Source organism: Abramis brama (assembly GCF_963993115.1).
Source record: "Abramis brama genome assembly, chromosome: 6".
NCBI lineage: Eukaryota > Metazoa > Chordata > Actinopteri > Cypriniformes > Leuciscidae > Abramis > Abramis brama.
In genome coordinates this window covers 34,949,564-34,969,819 of record NC_139968.1, presented here as the reverse complement: position 1 = coordinate 34,969,819, position 20,256 = coordinate 34,949,564, and the positions used below count along the sequence as shown (strand labels likewise).

The following is a 20,256-nucleotide window of genomic DNA, read 5'->3' as shown; positions in this document are numbered from 1 at the left end:
CTCTCTGGCTTCATCCGGGTGTCCTCTTCCACCTGCTCCGCCTCCGCAGCCGCAGTCTCCCGAGATGCCGGCACCAGAATCTACATAACCTGCTCACCCTCCTGCCTTCTGTCTGCTCTTCACCTGCTCTTCGTCCTCCTCCTGAGTCCCCTCCCTCCGCAGTTGGTCCAAACTCTGCTTCTTCTTTTTTTTTTTTTAGGGACGGATAGAAATTATTTGTTTTAATTAACATTATGCCACAAATACTGCCGTTTGAGCTTCAGATCGTTCCTTTAACTATAGTTTGAGATGACAGAAACACTGACACGCTACACTAAAACAAGATGGTTGTTTAGAATTATCCATATTTCTCTATATTTTCTTATATTTTCCAGCTCATCTGCCTGTTCCAGTCATCAGTAGAGACTATTCATCATCATCATCAAATTGTTCATTGGTGTGTTCATCAGTGTTGAATGTGTGTGATGCGACACTCTCCTGGTACGCAGGAATCAGTGTATTGTCCAGCATCAGTGTGTGTGATCTCAGCATCAGTCTCTCTCTACCTCTGGAGGTGGAATATCAGGATAAAAACACCTACAGCTGTGTGCTGAACAATCCCATCAGCAACCAGACCACACATCTGGACATCATCACACTCTGTCACACATGTGCAGGTAGGCCTACTTTTGTGGTGATGTTATTTGCAAAGCTCAGCTCTGTCTTCTGTTGTACTGACACATTCACTCACAATAATGACTGTCTCTCTTTTCCTCTCCTTCAGTTCCTCCAGTCTCAGTGTCTCTGATAGTGTTGGTCTCTGCTGCTGCTGGATCTCTGATGATTGTTGCTATAATCGGGATCTGCTTTATCTATAAGAAAGGTAGAAAAACAGGTCAGGAGGGCAATAAATTAATGCATGTCAATGTTATTTATACAGTCCAGACCCAGGAGGAAGACAGAACCGATTCAGCAGTGTGTGATCCAACAACACCAAAAACGGTAAGATCATTTATTACTGTTGCAGTCAGTCTGATTGAAACTTGCTGATTGAAGTTTAGTATGCATCAGACAGTCAGTGAACATTTGTGTGTCGTCTTGGTCATTACCTTCAGAAAGGGAGGCTCATGTGTAGCCTATGTATTGTTTGCAACTCAAGGTAAACACCAACATACAATATTTCCGTTTTACAGACCTATACATTCCTTTACACAAATAAAAATGTATAAGCAGTCCGAAAACACAATGTCCATTACAATTAAACTTTCTGACTACTTGATGTTGGTGTCATTGATTTCATCATCTGAAAGCACGCTTAAATTCGGCTTATAAAGTTTCAAATTCCTACTATTAGAATAAAATCGAAGTGTTGAGCTATATTTCACAACAAGAATCAAATATCAAAAGGATTGTGTTATTTAAATAGACCTACTATACTATGTCTTATTTCATGTGCCATGTTGTGCCTCACGTTCTCACTCTGATTATAATCAGATTAGATCAGCGTGTGAACGTGACTATGTTGGTTATATTCGAATCGTATGAGATCGTGTGAGATTTGTTATCTACATTATTTGTTATCTAAGAGTATACTCTGACACTTCAGTGATATTTCTCATCAAAACGCTAAAGCACTCAGTGTTTGAATAAAAAAAAGATTTTCACAAGCGGTAGCGTACATTTTAAAAATCGAATTAAAAATTTCAACATATGAGATGCACATTTAAAAAAAAAATTCAGCATTTTATTTATTAGGTTGGTACAATATCAAACCCACAATGTATTGGGCTGCAAACATTTATCCGCCTGATGCAGTTACAGCGTCAGGTTTAAGACATCTGCTAGAAAATACAGACTCTATAACGGGTGCAAAACGTCTCAGGTTACGACTGTAACCTATGTTCCCTGAGAACAGGGAACTCTACACTACGTCAGAATGACGCTATGGGGAACGCCTCAGGCGTGACAGGTGTCTGAAATCAAATATCATCTCACAGCAATCATGCTGACCGGCGACAGCCCGTGAATCATTAGCGTGAATGATTAACGTGAAACCTGCAAGTATAAAAAAGGGGTGCTTTGCAACATGACAACATCCTATCGTCTGAAGGGACTGTTGCAGGCAGGCCCCGAGGCATGGCAGGAAGACGTAGTGTCTCGTTCCCTGTTCTCAGGGAACATAGGTTACAGTCGTAACCTGAGACGTTCCCTTTCGAAAGGGAACTCTACACTACGTCAGAATGACGCTATGGGGAACGATATACCAACGCCACCATGCTAAGGGGAGTGCATGCCAAAAGGCAGTGACAACTGTCAGAACCGGCAATTCAAATGAGCGCTAGTACCACTCACCCCCAGGTCACACTGAGCTGTCAGTGACAGCACTCCCTACGGTCATAGCCCAAGCTAAATGACACCACAGAAAACCTCCATAAACATAGTTTAGTGAAAGGTCTACCTGGGCCTGCTCAAGGGCCAAGGACCACAACTTCAACTTCTTAGAAGGGGTCCCTTCTAGGGAATGTGGCTAGGGAACCGAGGAACCCCAGCCAGTCACTATTCAGGGGAACGTGCCGCCTGAAACGCCACCAGGCAGGCCTGACCTGGTGTCACTATATAAGACACAACAGTCTGGCCACTTCCTGTCTATCTGAAGACAGAGCCTCTGGACACTTGCCTTTAGGAAGGCATCCAACCCGAGGGACTGCGAAGCAGGCAGTGAACCACTCGGACCGGATCTCAGAGACGGGATATCCTGGAGAGTATGACTCAGCATAGTGCTTTACAACCCTTGCCAGCGAGGGGAGTTTCTCTACTCAATCCACAGATCAACTCAGTGTTTGTGTTTCAAAACACTGAGGAGGCCTGTGAGGGCCTAAGGGCTGATCTAACTGGGAGGCCTCAAGAGAGGCCTACGACCGACTGACCAGACTCAGGAGACCACATACTCATACTGACCCTCAGTGAGGGGAGGAGCATTAGATCTACCTGGTAGGCAACCAGGCTGTAGCAGGAAAAAGAGGTTCCAGGAGGGAACCCGTAGCAGAGAATAAAAACTTGAGTCGAGCCAGGGCGCAAGCTCACCTTCGCTAGCTGCCTGATAAGGTCTGCTAAACTGAAAGTAAGCGGCCACTAGCTTACAAAAACCCAGCACCACTGTGAAACTACTCTCAGGGAGACCTCGAGAGGCCTTACTACCTGACAACCACAGTATGTGGGAGCTCACTTTCAGAGAGGCCTGGTGAAGCCTACTATCTGATAGCCACAGAACGTGGGAGCTCACTTTCAGAGAGGCCTGGGGAGGCCTACTACCTGACAACCACAGTACGTGGGAGCTCACTTTCAGAGAGGCCTGGTGAAGCCTACTATCTGATAACCACAAAACGTGAGAGCTCACTTTCAGGGAGGCCTGAAGAGGCCTACTACCTTAAAGACCATGCTAAGTGGAAACGCACAGTAAGTGGGAGCTAACCCTCCAGGGAGGCCTGGTAAGGCCTACTACATGACAACCACAGTATGTGGGAGCTCGACTTCAGGGAGGCCTAGTGAGGCCTACTACCTGATAACCACAGTGCATGGGAGTTCACTTACAAAGAGGCCTAGAGAGGCCTGCTACATGACAACCACAAAACGTGGGAGCTCAATTTAAGGGAGGCCTAGTGAGACCTACTACCTGATAACCACAGTGCATGGGAGTTCACTTACAGAGAGGCCTGGAGAGGCCTACTACCTGACAACCACGGTATGTGGGAGCTCTCCTTCAGAGAGGCCTGGTGAAGCCTACTATCTGATAACCACAGAACGTGGAAGCTCACTTTCAGAGAGGCCTGGAGAGGCCTACTACCTGACAACCACAGTATGTGGGAGCTCACCTTCAGAGAGGCCTGATGGAGCCTACTATCTGATAACCACAGAACGTGGAAGCTCACTTTCAGAGAGGCCTGGAGAGGCCTACTACCTGACAACCACAGTATGTGGGAGCTCACCTTCAGAGAGGCCTGATGGAGCCTACTATCTGATAACCACAGAACGTGGAAGCTCACTTTCAGAGAGGCCTGGAGAGGCCTACTACCTGACAACCACAGTATGTGGGAGCTCTCCTTCAGAGAGGCCTGGTGAAGCCTACTATCTGATAACCACAGAACGTGGGAGCTCAAGCTTAAAAAACACATTAAGTGGAAACTCAAAGTATGATGGAACTCAACTCCAGGGAAGCCTGGTGAGGCCTACTACCAGAGAACCATGACATGAAGGAGCTTATTTTCAGGGAGGCCTGGAGAGGCCTACTACCTGAAAAACCACAGCTGACAGTGGGCCAGACTGGCAGTCCATTTGACTGTCTATGGGGCTTTGCCTTCAGGGAGGCCTTATGAGGCCTTCTACCTGATAGTTCAACCTCAGGGCCACTTAGTACCACAGTATGAGGGATTCCGCCCTCAGGGAGGCCTAGTAAAGCCTACTACCTGATCCCCACAAAAAAATGTGGGAGCCCATCTCCAGGGAGGCCTGAAGAGGCCTACTTCCTGAAACGGTCTAATCAGCTGGATGTGTACTGCTGCTGGGGACTCACCTAACAGGGAGGCCCGGTCGAGCCTACTAGCTGATAGCGAGTCTTTCTGCTACTTTAATGAACACTGCTGGAACCATACTAATAAAAAACTTTCCTAAAGTTTTGACCTAGTGTATACTCCACAATGTTGTGACCCACCTCCGAGGAGGCCTGTTAAGACCTACTACTCGGTAGTGAGTCTTCTGCCCGAACTACCAGGGCCAACCAACGAAGGTGAGCTGGCCTAGGAGCCCTATCTTAGGGGCTACCCGGTCAAGGAGGCCTGCTGGGGCTTACTACCTAACTGTGCAGCCTTCAAGGCAGAAAAACTGTTACTACAGCGCTTACAGCATCCTGGTACCTAACCACATCGCCAAAGGCAGTGTACTCAGCAAAACCCTCATAGCAGGGGAGTACAACATACGCCACTCTGCCTAGTGGAGGCCCCATTTCAAGGGCCTACCTACTAAATGCATGGGCGTCAGCTCATGGCAATGCCCTGGCTTCAAGGGAGCGGAGTTCAAATACCGGAATGAAATGTAGTTAGAACTCCCTGCTCAACCGGAGCCATCGTGTGTGAGGTAGATAATACAGAGCTGAGAATGGATTACTCAAAACTACCCCGCGTTTAGTGGGGGAGTAACACCATATGCCCCTGAAATGTTAGACAGGGAGCGGGCCTGCAAGTGACTCCAAAGGGTAACAGGGATTTGTCCTGTGCCCAGCCTGGGGAAGCGGGGCTTGCTTGCAAGCCAACCAACCTTCACCCCTCGTTCGAGTGGTTCAGCTCAACGGGCTGAGTGGAGCCAGCTCTAGAGGCCTAATCCAAGTAGCTCTGTTCGGCAGGGTCTGGCAAACTATCACATCGCAGAGCGAAAGACAGCCTAACCCTGCCTGAAGGATCATACCTCAACTACCACCCTGCATTACTCTACCACCCCTGAATGCAGTGAAAGGGGCGGGCCTTGGCCAACAACTCCCATTTAAGGGAGGAGGCTGAAATCTAGGGGAGGAAGCCTAACACATAATGAATGTGGCAGCTATACTTAGCAGAACGCCTCCAACATCCCAAACCTAGCCTAGGCCAGCTACAGAGGCGGCCCGGGTTAGGGCCGACCTACAAGCATAGATCTACCTGAGAGCTCGGAGGAGCCACAGCCTACTTGATTGAGAGGCTGTAAAATACTCACCTACTGACACCTTACAGAGCTCAGGGGAGCGAAGTACTCAGGATACCAATGTCACAAACCAATAGGTAAGACATAAGATCTATCTGAAGCGCCAGCGTCAGTCTAAACCTAAAGCAAAAAAGTTCTTTTTTTTTTTTTTTTTAGGAAGACCAACTACTCTACCCCAGGGTGGCTAACAGCCCTGCGGCTAAAAAGAAATGAGCGGTGGCCCACCACGCATAAAAAATGTTATGACAGGAAGGCCATCACATTCTCAAAATGGAAGCCAATTTTCCTTGAGCTTCTCGTTAGATAGTTCCAGCCACCGACTGGGGAGGCTTCAGGGCCCTGAAGTCTCCATACTTTACCTTTTTATTCTAAGAATGACCCCTAGGTCTATACAGGGAACAAGGCTTCTGTAGAGAGATACAAATAAGTGTTAGTTATACACACAAATTCTCCAAAAACCAAAAAAGTTCACCTGCGGCGTGCGGAGTGAAGACTTCACCAGAAAGGTCTCAACGAACCTGGGGTCCACCACTTTTACATGCCTAAAAGAGGCACTCGCATCAAACAGTTGCTACGGCGGGCCATCAGAACATAGTTCTCATCATAGGCCCAACCCCAGGACTGGTGTAACGCAAACGCCTGGGGAGTAAAGAAGAGGGAGAGGGCCGGTAGAAAAAGCCCTCCAGGGAGGTCATACCCTTACTTCCGCTGAGCGCTGCTCCGCTTGCGCTGAATGACCTCCCTTAAGTCCCTCTTCTTGCGGGAGGCTCGCCTTCTCTGCGTCCTACTCCTCCCTGGAGGGGGCGCACGAGAGGCAACACTAGACCTCTGGCCCTGTCTATGGTCCTCGGACCAAGACGGACCAGGTCCTCCCGCCTGCCTGGGCCGGGGCCCGGATCTCAGCGGTATACAAGTTTTAAATGCGGCTGAGCGCGCCTTCGCCTCCCTAAACTTTCCAACCACCGCCTCAACGGAGGTGCCGAAAAGTTTAGTGGGCGAAACTGGTGAATCAAGGAGAAGGGCCTTTTCCTTCTCCCCGATATCAGCCAAGTTGAGCCACAGATGCCTCTCCGTGGTCGCGGCCGGCCGGCCGATCGCGGCAGCAGTCTGTTTAGTGGCCCGGAGAGACAAATCTGTGGTCCGGCGCAACTCAGCGACCGCCTCAGAGGACAGCGTCCCCTGGTCGAGATCCCGCAGCAGATCAGCTTGGTAGGCTTGGAGCACTGCCATGGTGTGAAGGGCAGCACCAGCCTGACCTGCTGCCATGTACGCTCTGCCATTCAAGCGAGCCGTGACTTTAAGAGGCTTGGATGGCAGAGTCGGAGCTTTTAGTGTCGACGCCCGCCCAGATACGAGATAGTTCGCAAACATCTCGTCAATGGGTGGCATCGACACATAACCATACTCCCCGATCCCCTCAACATCAGCGAAATTACCCCGCTGATGTCGATGAATACGGGCCGAGTATGGTTTCTCCCATGCCCTCTCGATCTCAGAATGAAGATCCGGAAGGAATGGGAGGCTCCGTTGAGCTGGTGGTCTATGTTCAGGGAGAAATCGATCGTCTAACCGGCCGCGAGCAATCTCTCCCTGAGCGCGCCGCCATGGCAACTGAAGCTTGTCAGTGGCGCGCTCCATAACTTCCACCAACTCAGCGTACATGGGGCAGGATGGCTGACGAGGTTGAGGATCTGATTCATCCTCCTCAGCCATCTCTTGCCCAGCCTGAAGAGCACTCGCTGCAGTACCAGTAGGAGAATCTTCTCCGTCATCCACCTGCAGCTCACTCTCGTCAGCCGATGACTGGTCCGAGAGGTGAACAACCCTCTCGAGACTGTCAGCGAGCTCCATCTGGGAGCCCCATGAAGCGCGTCGCCGCTCTGCCTCGGCACGAGCGGGACCCGATCCGCGAGGACCAGATGCTGAACTCTCTTCCCCTCGAGAAGAGAGCCAGACGAGAGCGGAGCGTTCTCATAGGAAAACACTCACAGTTTGCACAGGATGCTCCCTCGAGAGCATCCCGTGCGTGCTCTTCACCCAGACAGTACACGCACATCTCGTGAGTGTCACCCGGCGACAAATATCTTGGGCACGGGTCAACACATTTGACAAATTTCTTAGGACTTGCCTTGGACGTGCGTTTCATTTCCTTGCTGGAGTAGACGTTTTTAATTACAGACAAAAACAGTCCCTGAAGACGAAAAGGATGTTGTCATGTTGCAAAGCACCCCTTTTTTATACTTGCAGGTTTCACGTTAATCATTCACGCTAATGATTCACGGGCTGTCGCCGGTCAGCATGATTGCTGTGAGATGATATTTGATTTCAGACACCTGTCACGCCTGAGGCGTTCCCCATAGCGTCATTCTGACGTAGTGTAGAGTTCCCTTTCGAAAGGGAACTCAGTTTCTGTAAGGCCACAGTGTAATTAAACGCACCTGATCCAGCTAATTATAGTTATATACTCTTACATAATATATATAGTTATACTCTTTATTATGGTGGACATATTTAGACAGTTTGTGAAACCTGTTTTGTTTTCAGACAGTTTAATGTAAAAAACTCTACAAATGTTACTGCCACTCATCAACAGAAGATGTTACAGTTGCTAGGCAACAACAAAAACAATCCTCCGTAGGCTAGATCGCCCCATTTTAAAAACACTCAGTCTGACCTTCGCGTCCTTCGAGGGATGCAGCGTCTGAATTGGGACCAAGCTTGGCTCCAGCTTTCAGATGTAAGGTGGGCCAAGTGACTGTAGTCTAGACTGTAGACTGAGTTTTCACTGTAACAAATGTTGTAACTTTATTTTATCACAAAAGTAGCAGGTCTTAAGGGACTCTATATAAACACAGAGCTCAACGCTAAGGAATTTATGGTGAGGCCTACTTGCCCTTCCAGAATTTTCACTAGCCCCACTAAATAAGTTAATAAATAAACAAAATAGCACACATAAATACAACAGAACAAATAAGGTCAGATCAGGTATGTCTAACAGTATTCAGGTACAAAATACTATATGCATTAAAAATAATCGTTATTGAAGCTAAAGAAGTTATTCAGTCAAGGTCAGCAGCAGGTGTATTAAGCTACTGTCACTTTAATATCAAATGCACTGTTTTGACACATTTCAGATATTCTCCCAACTGTTTACATTCATTAAGACTTTTTATTTTACATCAGTTAAGATTGTTTACTTGGATACAAGCCAAAATGGGCATTTTGACGTTATCATTCGTTTAAGCGCGATAAGACACAAAGATCTCAGTTCAGTAGCGCTGACTTGTGAGTATGTGCAGTGAAAACAAAGCGCGGTTACCAAGTTTCTTTCGAGTCTTCTTGCACGTGAATTGTTTAAAGTCATTTGAATGTTTATGAAGACCGTGGTCACGTTCTAATACTGCTTTCTAAATAACAAGTGGAATTTTGATATCAAGCAGCGAAAACCCAATCTCACTCAAAATCTGGAGCTGAATTGAACATGACACCAATTTTACAATCAGTCCTTGTTCGGCGTGGGGCCAGGGTGGGCCGAACTGCTGATTGGGTGGGCCATGCCAACTCTTGCCCTGTGGAGCCGGGCCTGATTGAGACACAGCCTATCTGTGTGTTGGAGCAGGGCTGGAACTAAGCTCTGCAAGGCTGTGACCCACTAGGAATTGGGTTTTGCACTCCTGCTCTTTATCCTTGCTATTTTTAACAAATCACTTATTTTACAGACACTTTAATAAGGTCTTGTTTTAAAGGTTGGTCTGCAATTAATGTTCACTTTGCATCAGCAGTTCCTGATTGTGTTTTTGTTTGCTTGCAGAAATCAAAGAAAGAGGTCATGTACGAAAATGTCCCTAAAAATTGATGATCAAAAACTGGATCTACTGGATCTGATGTTAGAGCTCATACGGGCCCTGAATCACAACCTTTGGTTTCTCACAGAATCTTTTTTGCTTTTGATCTTTCTATGATATTGTTTGATCACATTTTATTTTTTGTTAGTTGTTATTGTGATTTATGATATTGTGTTGGTCAATTTGAACAAAATCAGGCTTAAAAACAAATTTCGTTTTGGGAGTTCAAAACAGCTTGCCAAATGACCAGTCGCCATTGGTCCATGGCGGTTATGTAATTGGTGTGCGCTGAAGCTCCGCCTTTTACATAAAAAATTTACATATCTCCTGTTCAGTCTGTCTAGGTCAGACGTCTGCGAGTGAAAACATCAGCGCACTGGAACGCTGCCATAGAAAATTAAGTTGTATTTCCGATGAAAGACACTGCCACTGTTTTTCATGTTAATACAGTAAAGCTGCTTGATTTTAAGCAGTCTATTGTATACAGTGATATATAAATAAATGTGACGAGACTTTAGTGGAGTGTAGAATTGCAGAGCTTGTAACATATCCATGTTTCTATGATTAGATGTTTTTCTTATGCTTTATTAAAATGCTATCTGTTTTCTCAATTTTGTTGTGTTTATTTTGTTATTGAGAGGAAAGCTCACAGCACATATTTACATATTCATCTAACCCTTGCTCTCAGCAGTGTGAGCGGCGTCAGATGCTCAATTACAGTATATCACTCACGTATTCTGAACTTCCTTTTACCCCTGAATGAAGAATGAGAATAAATTACCTTTATTCTTTAAAGGTAAAAGTCTTTCTAATAGGAAAACATGATTTATCTTGAACACTAGATAATGAAAGTTACAATCACTTTAGCTTTCAACATTATCAGTGTAAAAGAAAAGATTCTCAAAGCCTTTAAAGCAGGCAAAGTTGTTTATTAAGTTACATGTTTAAATACAGACAGAAGAATGAAACAACTTACTGTATATAAAGAGTTAGCTGAAAAAAATGATGCACTGTTTTGCAGAAGAGGCCTTAAAAGCCTTTCTCATAGTGTGAGTTTACGTGTGTGGGAGAGACTAGGTTAAAGCCTTTCTCCCAGATCAACAGTTATATTTCCTTCATATACCCTGAGTAAAGCATTGTTAAATATGAGTGAAATAACCACACCGAAACCGACCGACAGGAAACCAAAAGATACCCAGACAGCAATGGATCTGGGACGACACCATGTTGCTGTCTAGGTATGGCAAATGTGTGGTGATCAAGAGGGGGAGAAGAACATTAACATATTCTCCTAAATGCATGTTTAAACAATGTTACCTAGATTTTACCTTAGGATACTTTAATATTTCTATTAAATTCACTACTAAGGGCTGCACGATGTTAAAGAAAATGCGATATCTCATTAATAATGCGATATGTGATATGATAATGTTTAAAATGTGTAAAATAAACTTAAATTATCTTAAAAAATATATTTAAAATTAGATAACCAACATACGTGTTTCACATTCTTTTTGTGACAAGAAAACATGCCTACAACTTCTGAAAGTGTCATCAGTGCTTTACTATAGCATAATAAGTGTTATTTTAACATCAGTGTAAACCACGGGGTTTAGGGTTTCAGGTAGCCTATTGTGCAGCCCTATTCACCACCATTCAGTTCAGTTTATAAGCTGTCAGATTAGACTAAACATGGCATAGTTACATATTAGAACACATGTAGATAAACAGTAGGCTATGTAGTTGAAAGCATATACAGTACTGTATGTCCTGTGAAGCACCTGGTACAGAAATGGTCCAGATATTGAGGTGCAAACTGTCTCTCCCGACAGAACCATCCTGTGCCTGGAGTGTCCCATCAGTCCTCAATCAGTTATTTATGTTACATTGTTTTATTGGGAGCCTCGGCCTGAGTCTGATTTAAGGATTTTACATGTCCTCCAAAGGAATGTCACTGGGATCATGTGGTGGGTTATCAGCATCACCCTCCTGTAAGAAGACACAGATTCACAGAAGCTTAAAGTCATGAGGAGGATTGATGTTTCAGATACACAAACACAAATACTACTCCAGATTTGTGTTTTATGTTCAGAGGATTTCAGTTCCTTAATATTAAACACTGTCTATAAACTGCATCAAACTGTCATCTCCTGTACTCCAGTGTTACAAAATTACGTATTATGATTTCAATATCACATCTAAAATGCTAAAACTGTTGAATTGGCATTTTTACAAGACTTGCTGACAAAAGTCGCACTTTATGTTTTTAAATGATTTTTTTATTTGGTTAATTTTGGCATTATTTGTGTTTTTGATAGGTTAGTACGGTGGCCGAGAGAGCTCAACGCGCTGCAAATGAAGAAAACACATGCAAACAGAAAAAAACGCATGCAAACAGAAAAAAACACATGCAAATAGAAAAAAACACATGCAAATAGAAAAAAACACCAGCGAATAAGAAAACATCTTCATCAGTTTTACAACTCACGTGCGTCCCAATACTCACAACACAACCAAATACGGAAACGCGCTGCAAAAGTTCACAACACAACCAAACAGAAACGCGCTGCAAATAGAACAGAACACAACGGAAATGTTTCCGGGGAACCCAATAAGTGACGGACGGACGGCTAGGACGTGCTTACAGCTGTCTACTTTTATTATTATTATTTATTTTATATTTTTTTGCAAAACATACAAAGATGACACGTTTATGACATACAACTTTGTATACAATATACAAAATGTATTTGCGATATGTTCAATGTCATAAGAATACTAAAAAGAACAATGAGCTGAAGACTAAAATAAATAAATAAATAAAAAAGATAGAGAAAAAGAACGAGGAAAAGACATTAATCTATACATCAGTTACATTGAACACATTTTGTCATGTTATGTTAAAATAAGTTTCGTAAGAAATGTTAGAATGTAGCTATAGGTCCAAATATGAGACGGCAAGTTTTAAAGTTGAGACACTCACACAAAGATATAACACATATTTTAAAAACTTTGTTGTATAAAATGTATATTTATTTGCAACAGTTATGTTAACAGCATTAATACTATATTTCTGGTAAGAACAGCTATTCAGCTGATGGACACGCGCTGCGTTGTCATGGGAACATCCCAGGTGAAAATAATGAGGAAATTACGTTGTCTTTCGTTGCTCCCTTCATCAACATAATGGCACACAAGTGCCCCGCTCCCTCCAAAGTGCCCAATTCAAGGGCTCTGCCGTCTGCCCTTTTAAGAGAGTAGGGCATAGGTAAAGCCAGAGCCCGCGTCTCTCTGGTAAAGCCATAGCGACCCCATTGGAACTCAGTTGAGACAAGTGAAGCCCGTTTTCAGCGATTTTTTAGCACTTCCTTTCCTGACGCGCAGACTCAAACCGAGCAAAGCGTTACACGGACCACGTGAGCAACCCGTCTGTCTTCTAGTAGCTGTGCTAAGAGAAATCTGAATCATTCCCTTCCGAATCTTGCAGAGACGGAGAGTGTGATTAGGAGTTGTCCATGAGCGTGGAGCAGGAGCAACTTTTGCCAGGTATTCTGATTAATTATATTGTCATTTTGCCTCCACGTCTCCCCGATTGCCCGCGAGCTTCTCCTCCCGTCCATACGGTAATCTCTCTAGTGTGCGACAGAGAGTCGCGTGATTATGACGCAATCGTTAGCATACTTTTACAAAAACTGCTTCTACGGGGCCATTACATAAGCTACAAGGTAATGGAGCATTTTATACATTGTCGTGTTTCTTTAGAAATAAAAAATGGACAAATGGAGTCTTCAAACGCCTCAGATGTAAAGTTATTCGCTGTCAAAGTGACGCCAAAATGAATGGAAGTCAATGGGATTGCTAACGCAAGTGAAGTTCCGCTCAAGATGGCGGCACCCGGCCGACTTCAACTTCCGGTCGACTTCCTTCCCGCTTGGGTAAAGCTCGCGAGCCGTCCGTCCGTCACTTATTGGGTTCCCCGGAAACATTTCCGTTGTGTTCTGTTCTATTTGCAGCGCGTTTCTGTTTGGTTGTGTTGTGAACTTTTGCAGCGCGTTTCTGTAATTGCAGCGCGTTTCCGTATTTGGTTGTGTTGTGAGTATTGGGACGCACGTGAGTTGTAAAACTGATGAAGATGTTTTCTTATTCGCTGGTGTTTTTTTCTATTTGCATGTGTTTTTTTCTATTTGCATGTGTTTTTTTCTGTTTGCATGCGTTTTTTTCTGTTTGCATGTGTTTTCTTCATTTGCAGCGCGTTGAGCTCTCTCGGCCACCGTAGGGTTTGACTGCCTCACTGGTGAACTGTTCAAATTAAAGGACAAAAAAATACTATTCATTCACAGTTTACATTTATGTTTGTATTAGGGGTGTGCAAAGCAGCTGGTATTTGTATCTGTATTTGTATTTGTATTTGTTGAGGGGGGAAAAGTATTTGTATTTGTATTCGAGTAAAATTCAAAATAGGTGTAAAAAATCCAGTTTTTTTTTGCGTTACACTTCTAATTTACGTTATAGTGTAAGTATTCTTTAATTATATCCATTAAAATAATTATGGATATTCAATATGTAAAATATTTTTTTTCAAAACTGCATTCATATTTAATTTTAAAAGGGCTTTTTAAACCTGCTAAGAGTTATCCAGCCAAGAATACGCCTAGAACTGCTTTTCTGACGGACTGATATTAATGACATAATGACGGCTTTTTATTTAATTTCTCATCTCCATAAATATATCTAAAGCTAATGCAAGGGCTATAAACCAATTAATTATTTGCTGATACTTCCTCGTCATCACGAAGAGCGCATTTATTCGCACAGCTTTCTCCTTTCCACAAGTGTTGTTCTCTCGCGGCGTCTGTCGTTGCCATAGGCGCGCCTGGAAAAACGAGCGCGGCGCTGGCTTCTATTATATAGCGCGCTTGCCGCGCGCCTACATTTGAAATCTGCACGCGCAAAAAACGCGCTATGTGAACGGCCCCTTATGACAACGTGATATTAGCCTAATCCAAAATATTTCCATATGTGGTTCTTTCCATAGATATCATATAAAGGCTAGATGTCTCGTCCGCGCTGCTTGGCCAATGGAGGTCGACGTCCGCACACGGCGGCCATCTTACGACAGGGTGCTCGCTCACTCGTAACATGGTGCATGTACTTTTAAATAAACATAACTTGCTCAATTTTCTACCGATTTTCAAACGGTTTGGTTTGTTATAAACGTCAGAGATGTAGCTATGAAACTGCATACATATGAAAAATTATACAAATGGACTTCCATATGAAAGAATTATGGTAATGACGTTTGTAAGAAACCAAACCGTTTGTAAATCCGTCAAGATTTCACCGAGATAAGAGGATTTGTGTGCATGCTGATCACTCACCTTAATTCACAGAGCCCTGTGGTAAGATGGCCGCCGGTGATGCCGGAAGTGACTCCGCCTTAAGACATCTAGCCTTTATATGATATCTTTGGTTCTTTCCTCCTTTCTTATCAACAAGTGGATTTACCCTGTCTATGGATTTACCACCACCACATCAGCAGCGCCGCCGGTCGCCATGTCTCATGAGGAAACGCAGCTTTTTGATATAAAGTTTTTCTTGTTCCCGAATACAAATATTTTTAAAGTATTTGTTGAAATAAGTATTCGTAAAAAAACACATTATTTGTGCCTTTCCGAATACCGTATTCGGGTTCGGCTCCACCCCTAGTTTGTATACAGAATTAAATCCCTATTTCTTGTTCAATCAGCTATTTGTAATACTTACATGCTGTTGTACTAGTGTATAGATCTTGTGGCGATAGAAAATCACACCAGCAGTTACAACTGCAGAAACCAGCAGAACACCAACAACTATTCCTGCTACAGCTCCTGAAGACAGACCTGAACCTGGAACAGATAAAGACAGACAGTCAATGTTAACAGCTCGACTGATAATACACCCAGTATCTTTGACTCATATTTACACCTTTCTACCTTATGCATACATATTTCTGGTCATCAGTTGTATGATATTGATTTAACTTATAAATGGCAACTTCTGTTGTTTTTAACACTGGCAGTTAAAATCAATAAGACACTCAACAGAAAACAATATTCACAGGAAATTTGCATTTCTCAAGTCAATAACATTAGTCAAAGTGTCATTGAGTCAAAGTTCTCTTATTTAAACTGTCCACAACCCAACAGTTATTGGGTTGATTTAAAAATATAGAACTGCTTTTTTTCTCAAAAAGAAATTGCATTTAATGGCTGAATTATACACTCACCAATGACAGAAACACTGAATCTCTTCACTCTAATGATACCAAAGCTGTTGTTGATGATGATCTGTAGTTTATATTCTCCAGAGTCTGTGTTTCTGGTGTTTGTGATGGTCAGAGATCCAGTCTGATGATCCAGCTTCAGTCTGTCTCTGAATCTCTCTTTACACTGAACATCTGTACAGATCTTACTCTGATCTCCAGTGATTTCAGCGATGAGAGTGTCATTAAAATACCACGTCATCATATCATTTGGGTGTTTTATTCTAAAGTAATCTAAAGTAACAGATTCTCCCTCCTTCACTGTCTTTCTCTTCACTTCATCTCGTTCAGCAGCAGAAACACCTGAAACACAAACCAACAGATGATTCAATTCTAGAAGAAAACAACAAACACCACAACATGAGAGAACACATGAAATTGCATAAACCCTTTAACTTTCGATCTGAAAAGAAACAATTAGTTTTGTACTCAAACCCATTTTACATGTATTACATGAAATCCTCATTTAAACAGATAATAACAGAAGCGGATCAGAGATGGTGTGATTAAACACTGTCGACTCCCTCTGAGCTCAACTGCAGCTTCCTATGAAAAAAACTGTTAAACTAATAACTTGTCAATGGAAAAACTGTACGAGATCTGAATACTGTAAGAATAATAACTCAGAAAAAAAAAAGATAAGAAAGAACCGAATATCATTGGGGAAAAAATCTGGCAAATTTTTAAACATATATAAACTGCATTTAAACATGAAACATTCACCAACTCACCATGAACAGAAACATTGAAGATCTTTCCACTAATGCTGCTGCTGCTGATGATCTTTAACTCATAAACTCCAGAGTGTGTTGTGTTGATATTTCTGATGGTCAGAGATCCAGTCTGATGATCCAGCTTCAGTCTGTCTCTGAATCTCTCAGTGCCTTTATTACACTGAACATCTGTACAGGTCTGGTTGAGATCTCCACTGATTTGAGCGATGCGAGTGTCATTAAAATACCATTTAATATCATCTTGTTGGTTTGTTTTAACACCAGTGTATAGAGTGACTGAGTCTCCCTCCATCACAAACACTGACACTTTATCTGATCCAACACCGAAAACACCTAAAGAAGAAATGAACAGTTTTTCTACAATATATATTTTAAATCTGGTGTTTGAATCTCCCACATAAATAGTATTTACATTACACTTTATTAATTTGGCAGAAGTTTTTATCTAAAGCGACTCACATTACATTCAAGCTACATTTGATCAGCTGATGTAAAATACATCAACTAGGGCTCTCAAAATCAACATTTTAAAGCATGCAATTTATTTGTCCAGTTTAAGTCGTTAAAAATATTTAACACAGTTAACACAGCATCTGTTTATTTTCCTGCCATCCTTTGGCTAGCATTACATTATATGATGATCAAGTGCTATTAAAACATTCAAGCACGCTAAGACAAATATCTAGACGCTAAGTTATGATTTAAAAAGGACACGCAACAGGAACGAGTGCAGTTGACAATTGAAGGAGACAAGCTTTACACTAAGTTGAACAGCTAATACTGTATATCTACATTTTAACATGCCTCTGGTCGTAGAACTTTTTAGATGGATACTGAGGCTTTTTAGGTCAGGGTAGGATCTGAGATCTGTTACATTCAATGTTTTAGCCTTTTTGCTACAGGAGGTAGACAAGGATTTAATATAGACCTTAACATCTTCTTGAAAGTGTGAAAAAATGGGGGTCACTTTCATTGTTTTACATTAGTGGATCAAGTATTTTGCAAGTAAAATAGTTATGTTGGAAAGAAAATACACTCAAAATGTTTTTGAATTTTTGCCTCTTGTTCAATGTAATTAATCAAAATAATCTAAGTAACACGATTTTTAACATTTTGTTAAATCAACCTAATATATTTAAAACCGAAGTTTACTTAATTTATTTGTGTGATAACTACATGAATATTTTTTGTTGACAACTAACTGGGCAGTGGATCTGTAGTTCCCATGCTTTGCAAGGGACTGCATTAGGAGGGTAAATTTCGGGATTAAAGTGTTACTTTATATGTTTTTCAGTAAATGGAAATATGTTGTTATTAATGTTAGTGTTTAATGTTCAGTTATGTTAGAAACAGAGTACTTTCTGTAATGTTTTTGAATTTTGTGGTTACATTATGCAGAAGAGTGGTGATGACTGTTAGGTTATGGGCATCAATAAACACTATATGCATAAGTAAAATGTATTATTACTATATAAAAAGTGCTTTTAATTTAATTGAACATAAGTATTTCACTTTCATTGGAAGTAGAGTCAAGTTAGCTAAAATTATAATGTTGGCAATTTTATAAAGGCAGGACAAAAGATAAATGTAGTTAACCTGACAAATTGTCTCTATTAGACATGGCAAAACTTTAGTAGGAATGACAATTTTTTTTGTAGTCTTGACTAAATGATTGTAAGTTCATACAACAAGATTAAAACAAATCATTTAAAACAATTATTTATTTTAATTTTTTTTATTCAATTTCAAGTTTTCCTTAATTTAATTAAGTTCATTCAACAGCTTATTTTTTTTTGAACAGCTTATTTATCTCTATAGACATTTTCATATTGCTTCTCAAAAATGAAAAACAAACACAACATCCTTGAAATAAAGCTCAAAGTCTTTTACGATGAACTAGCAAATATCTTGCCAAAGTTTTATTGTATGATCACAAAATTGCAGAAAAGATGCAAAAGAGTCTCTGGTTGTGAATCACAGAAAGTACAATTCACATATCCTTAATTTAAACACACAATGACACAATAAAAGTTTTAACAGGACAATACTAATGAATAAGCTTAAAAGAAATCTCTTTGACCGTATTTACCAATATATACTTGTTAGGAATAGTCCAAACCTTATTCCACAAAATATTTCCCACTAAGTTGATCCATTTTGAAATGACGTAAGGAGTGGAAACACAATCATTAAGAAAAAGAAAACAAATCTCTATTATTTTTTTTTAACTAGGGTTAGCACCAAATACAGTGGCAAACTGTTTAGGAGTAACAAGAATAGTATAGTGAGAGAAATTCTTGATAGTATTAGTAGAAGTAACCATCCCGAATAAATAATTGACTAACTCGATTGATCCCAAGGTTTTTCTGTCATTGACTGGTACGTGTTTCAGCAGTTGCGTAATGCTTATGATCTGCTGAGCAAGAGAAAGTAGGAACCTATGCTACACAATTATAACAGTTTTTTTCCCCAAAATCTTTTTTCAAACATTTTTCCAATTCAAATTTTATTTCAAACATTAGATTTCATTAGATTAGACTATAGATTCTAAAAATAGAATCGCAATGCTGGCAACTTTTTATTTATTTATTTTTTATATAAAAGATGCTGATAATAAAAATAGTGATTTGAAATAAAAAAACTGTGAATAAATGCTGTGTTTGTGGTACAGCCGCGGATCAGTTGCACACTGCAAGCATATGAGAAAGCACAAAGGCACATGCTGTTCCATACGCACTACAACACGCACCGCAAACGGAGTATGTGTGAAACATGCACTATAGGCTACTACAGAAAACACCAGAAGAGAGATTGTAACAAATAAAGTTCTATACCTTTGTCGAGTAAAATCAAGATCACCGAAAACGAATGAAAGAAAAGCTTCATTTGCAGCACGTTTCCCCCATGGTTTTCCTTAATGAATCTGATAAGCGTTCTGTTCTTCTGCAATAAAGGCGACGCTAGTTCTTTAGCTAATTCAAGTGAAATTAATATGGGAGCCTCCATAATGGAAGGTAGAGTGTGTTGTGAAATCAAAGTGCAGTGTTTTATTTGAGCAGGTGACAGTGGGTGCATGCGTAGGCGTATGAGAGAGAGGAGCAGCTGCTCTGACCTATAGCCTACCCCCAGGCATGGGCGAGGCTAGCCCCTTTTTAGGGGTGCTTCAGCACCCCTAAAAAGGAGCTCAGCACCCCTAAAACTTGGAGTAAGAAATGTTGTTATTCTAAAAAAATATATATATATTTTTTTTGTCTTTGACAAGGTTAAATAATGTTCTTCATCTTCAATCCGCAGCAGCGCCAAGCAGAGCGCAGGTCAGAAACAGAGGCGCGCGTGTGTGTGTGTGTGTGTTTGTTCATCTGAGCCTCATTGGTCTTTCACTTCTCGTCAATGTCAGAATATTTGAGATGACCAATCAAATCAAAGTAGGCGGGCTTTATGTTCACAGAAGCTGCTGAGCGCGAATTTTAGCAGCACGACTGACGCTTCAGTTTACGGTCAAGTGCGAGTTAAGAAGATGTAAGTAGCTAAACTAAACATTTTATATTTGACAGTTTTTTAGGTCATAAATGTTAAACGAATGACAAAAATAATTAGAAAACTAATAAACCTTTGTCTAATTTCGCCATTTTGAGCTGAAAATAGGCCTATAACGTGTAATTATGTCATT

The 20,256-nt window shown here is 41.7% G+C and overlaps 1 protein-coding gene across 2 annotated transcripts; it reads right to left on the bottom strand.

Annotated features, from left to right (window-relative positions):
- Positions 1–497: 497 nt before the first annotated feature.
- Positions 498–19,636, bottom strand: LOC311084327 (uncharacterized protein). 2 transcript variants are annotated; one of them, XM_084116282.1, is made up of 5 exons: positions 19,421–19,636; positions 16,584–16,919; positions 15,817–16,155; positions 15,315–15,436; positions 498–851 (listed from the first exon to the last, which is right to left on the bottom strand). In XM_084116282.1, exons 1-5 carry the CDS (start codon positions 19,590–19,592, stop codon positions 723–725), a joined length of 1,098 nt encoding a protein of 365 aa, XP_083972408.1. In that variant the 5' UTR covers positions 19,593–19,636; the 3' UTR covers positions 498–722. The 2 variants fall into 2 exon arrangements, with proteins under 2 accessions (XP_083972408.1, XP_083972409.1); XM_084116283.1 differs by lacking the exon at positions 498–851 and adding an exon at positions 10,177–11,540.
- Between the last annotated feature and the right edge of the window lie 620 nt (positions 19,637–20,256).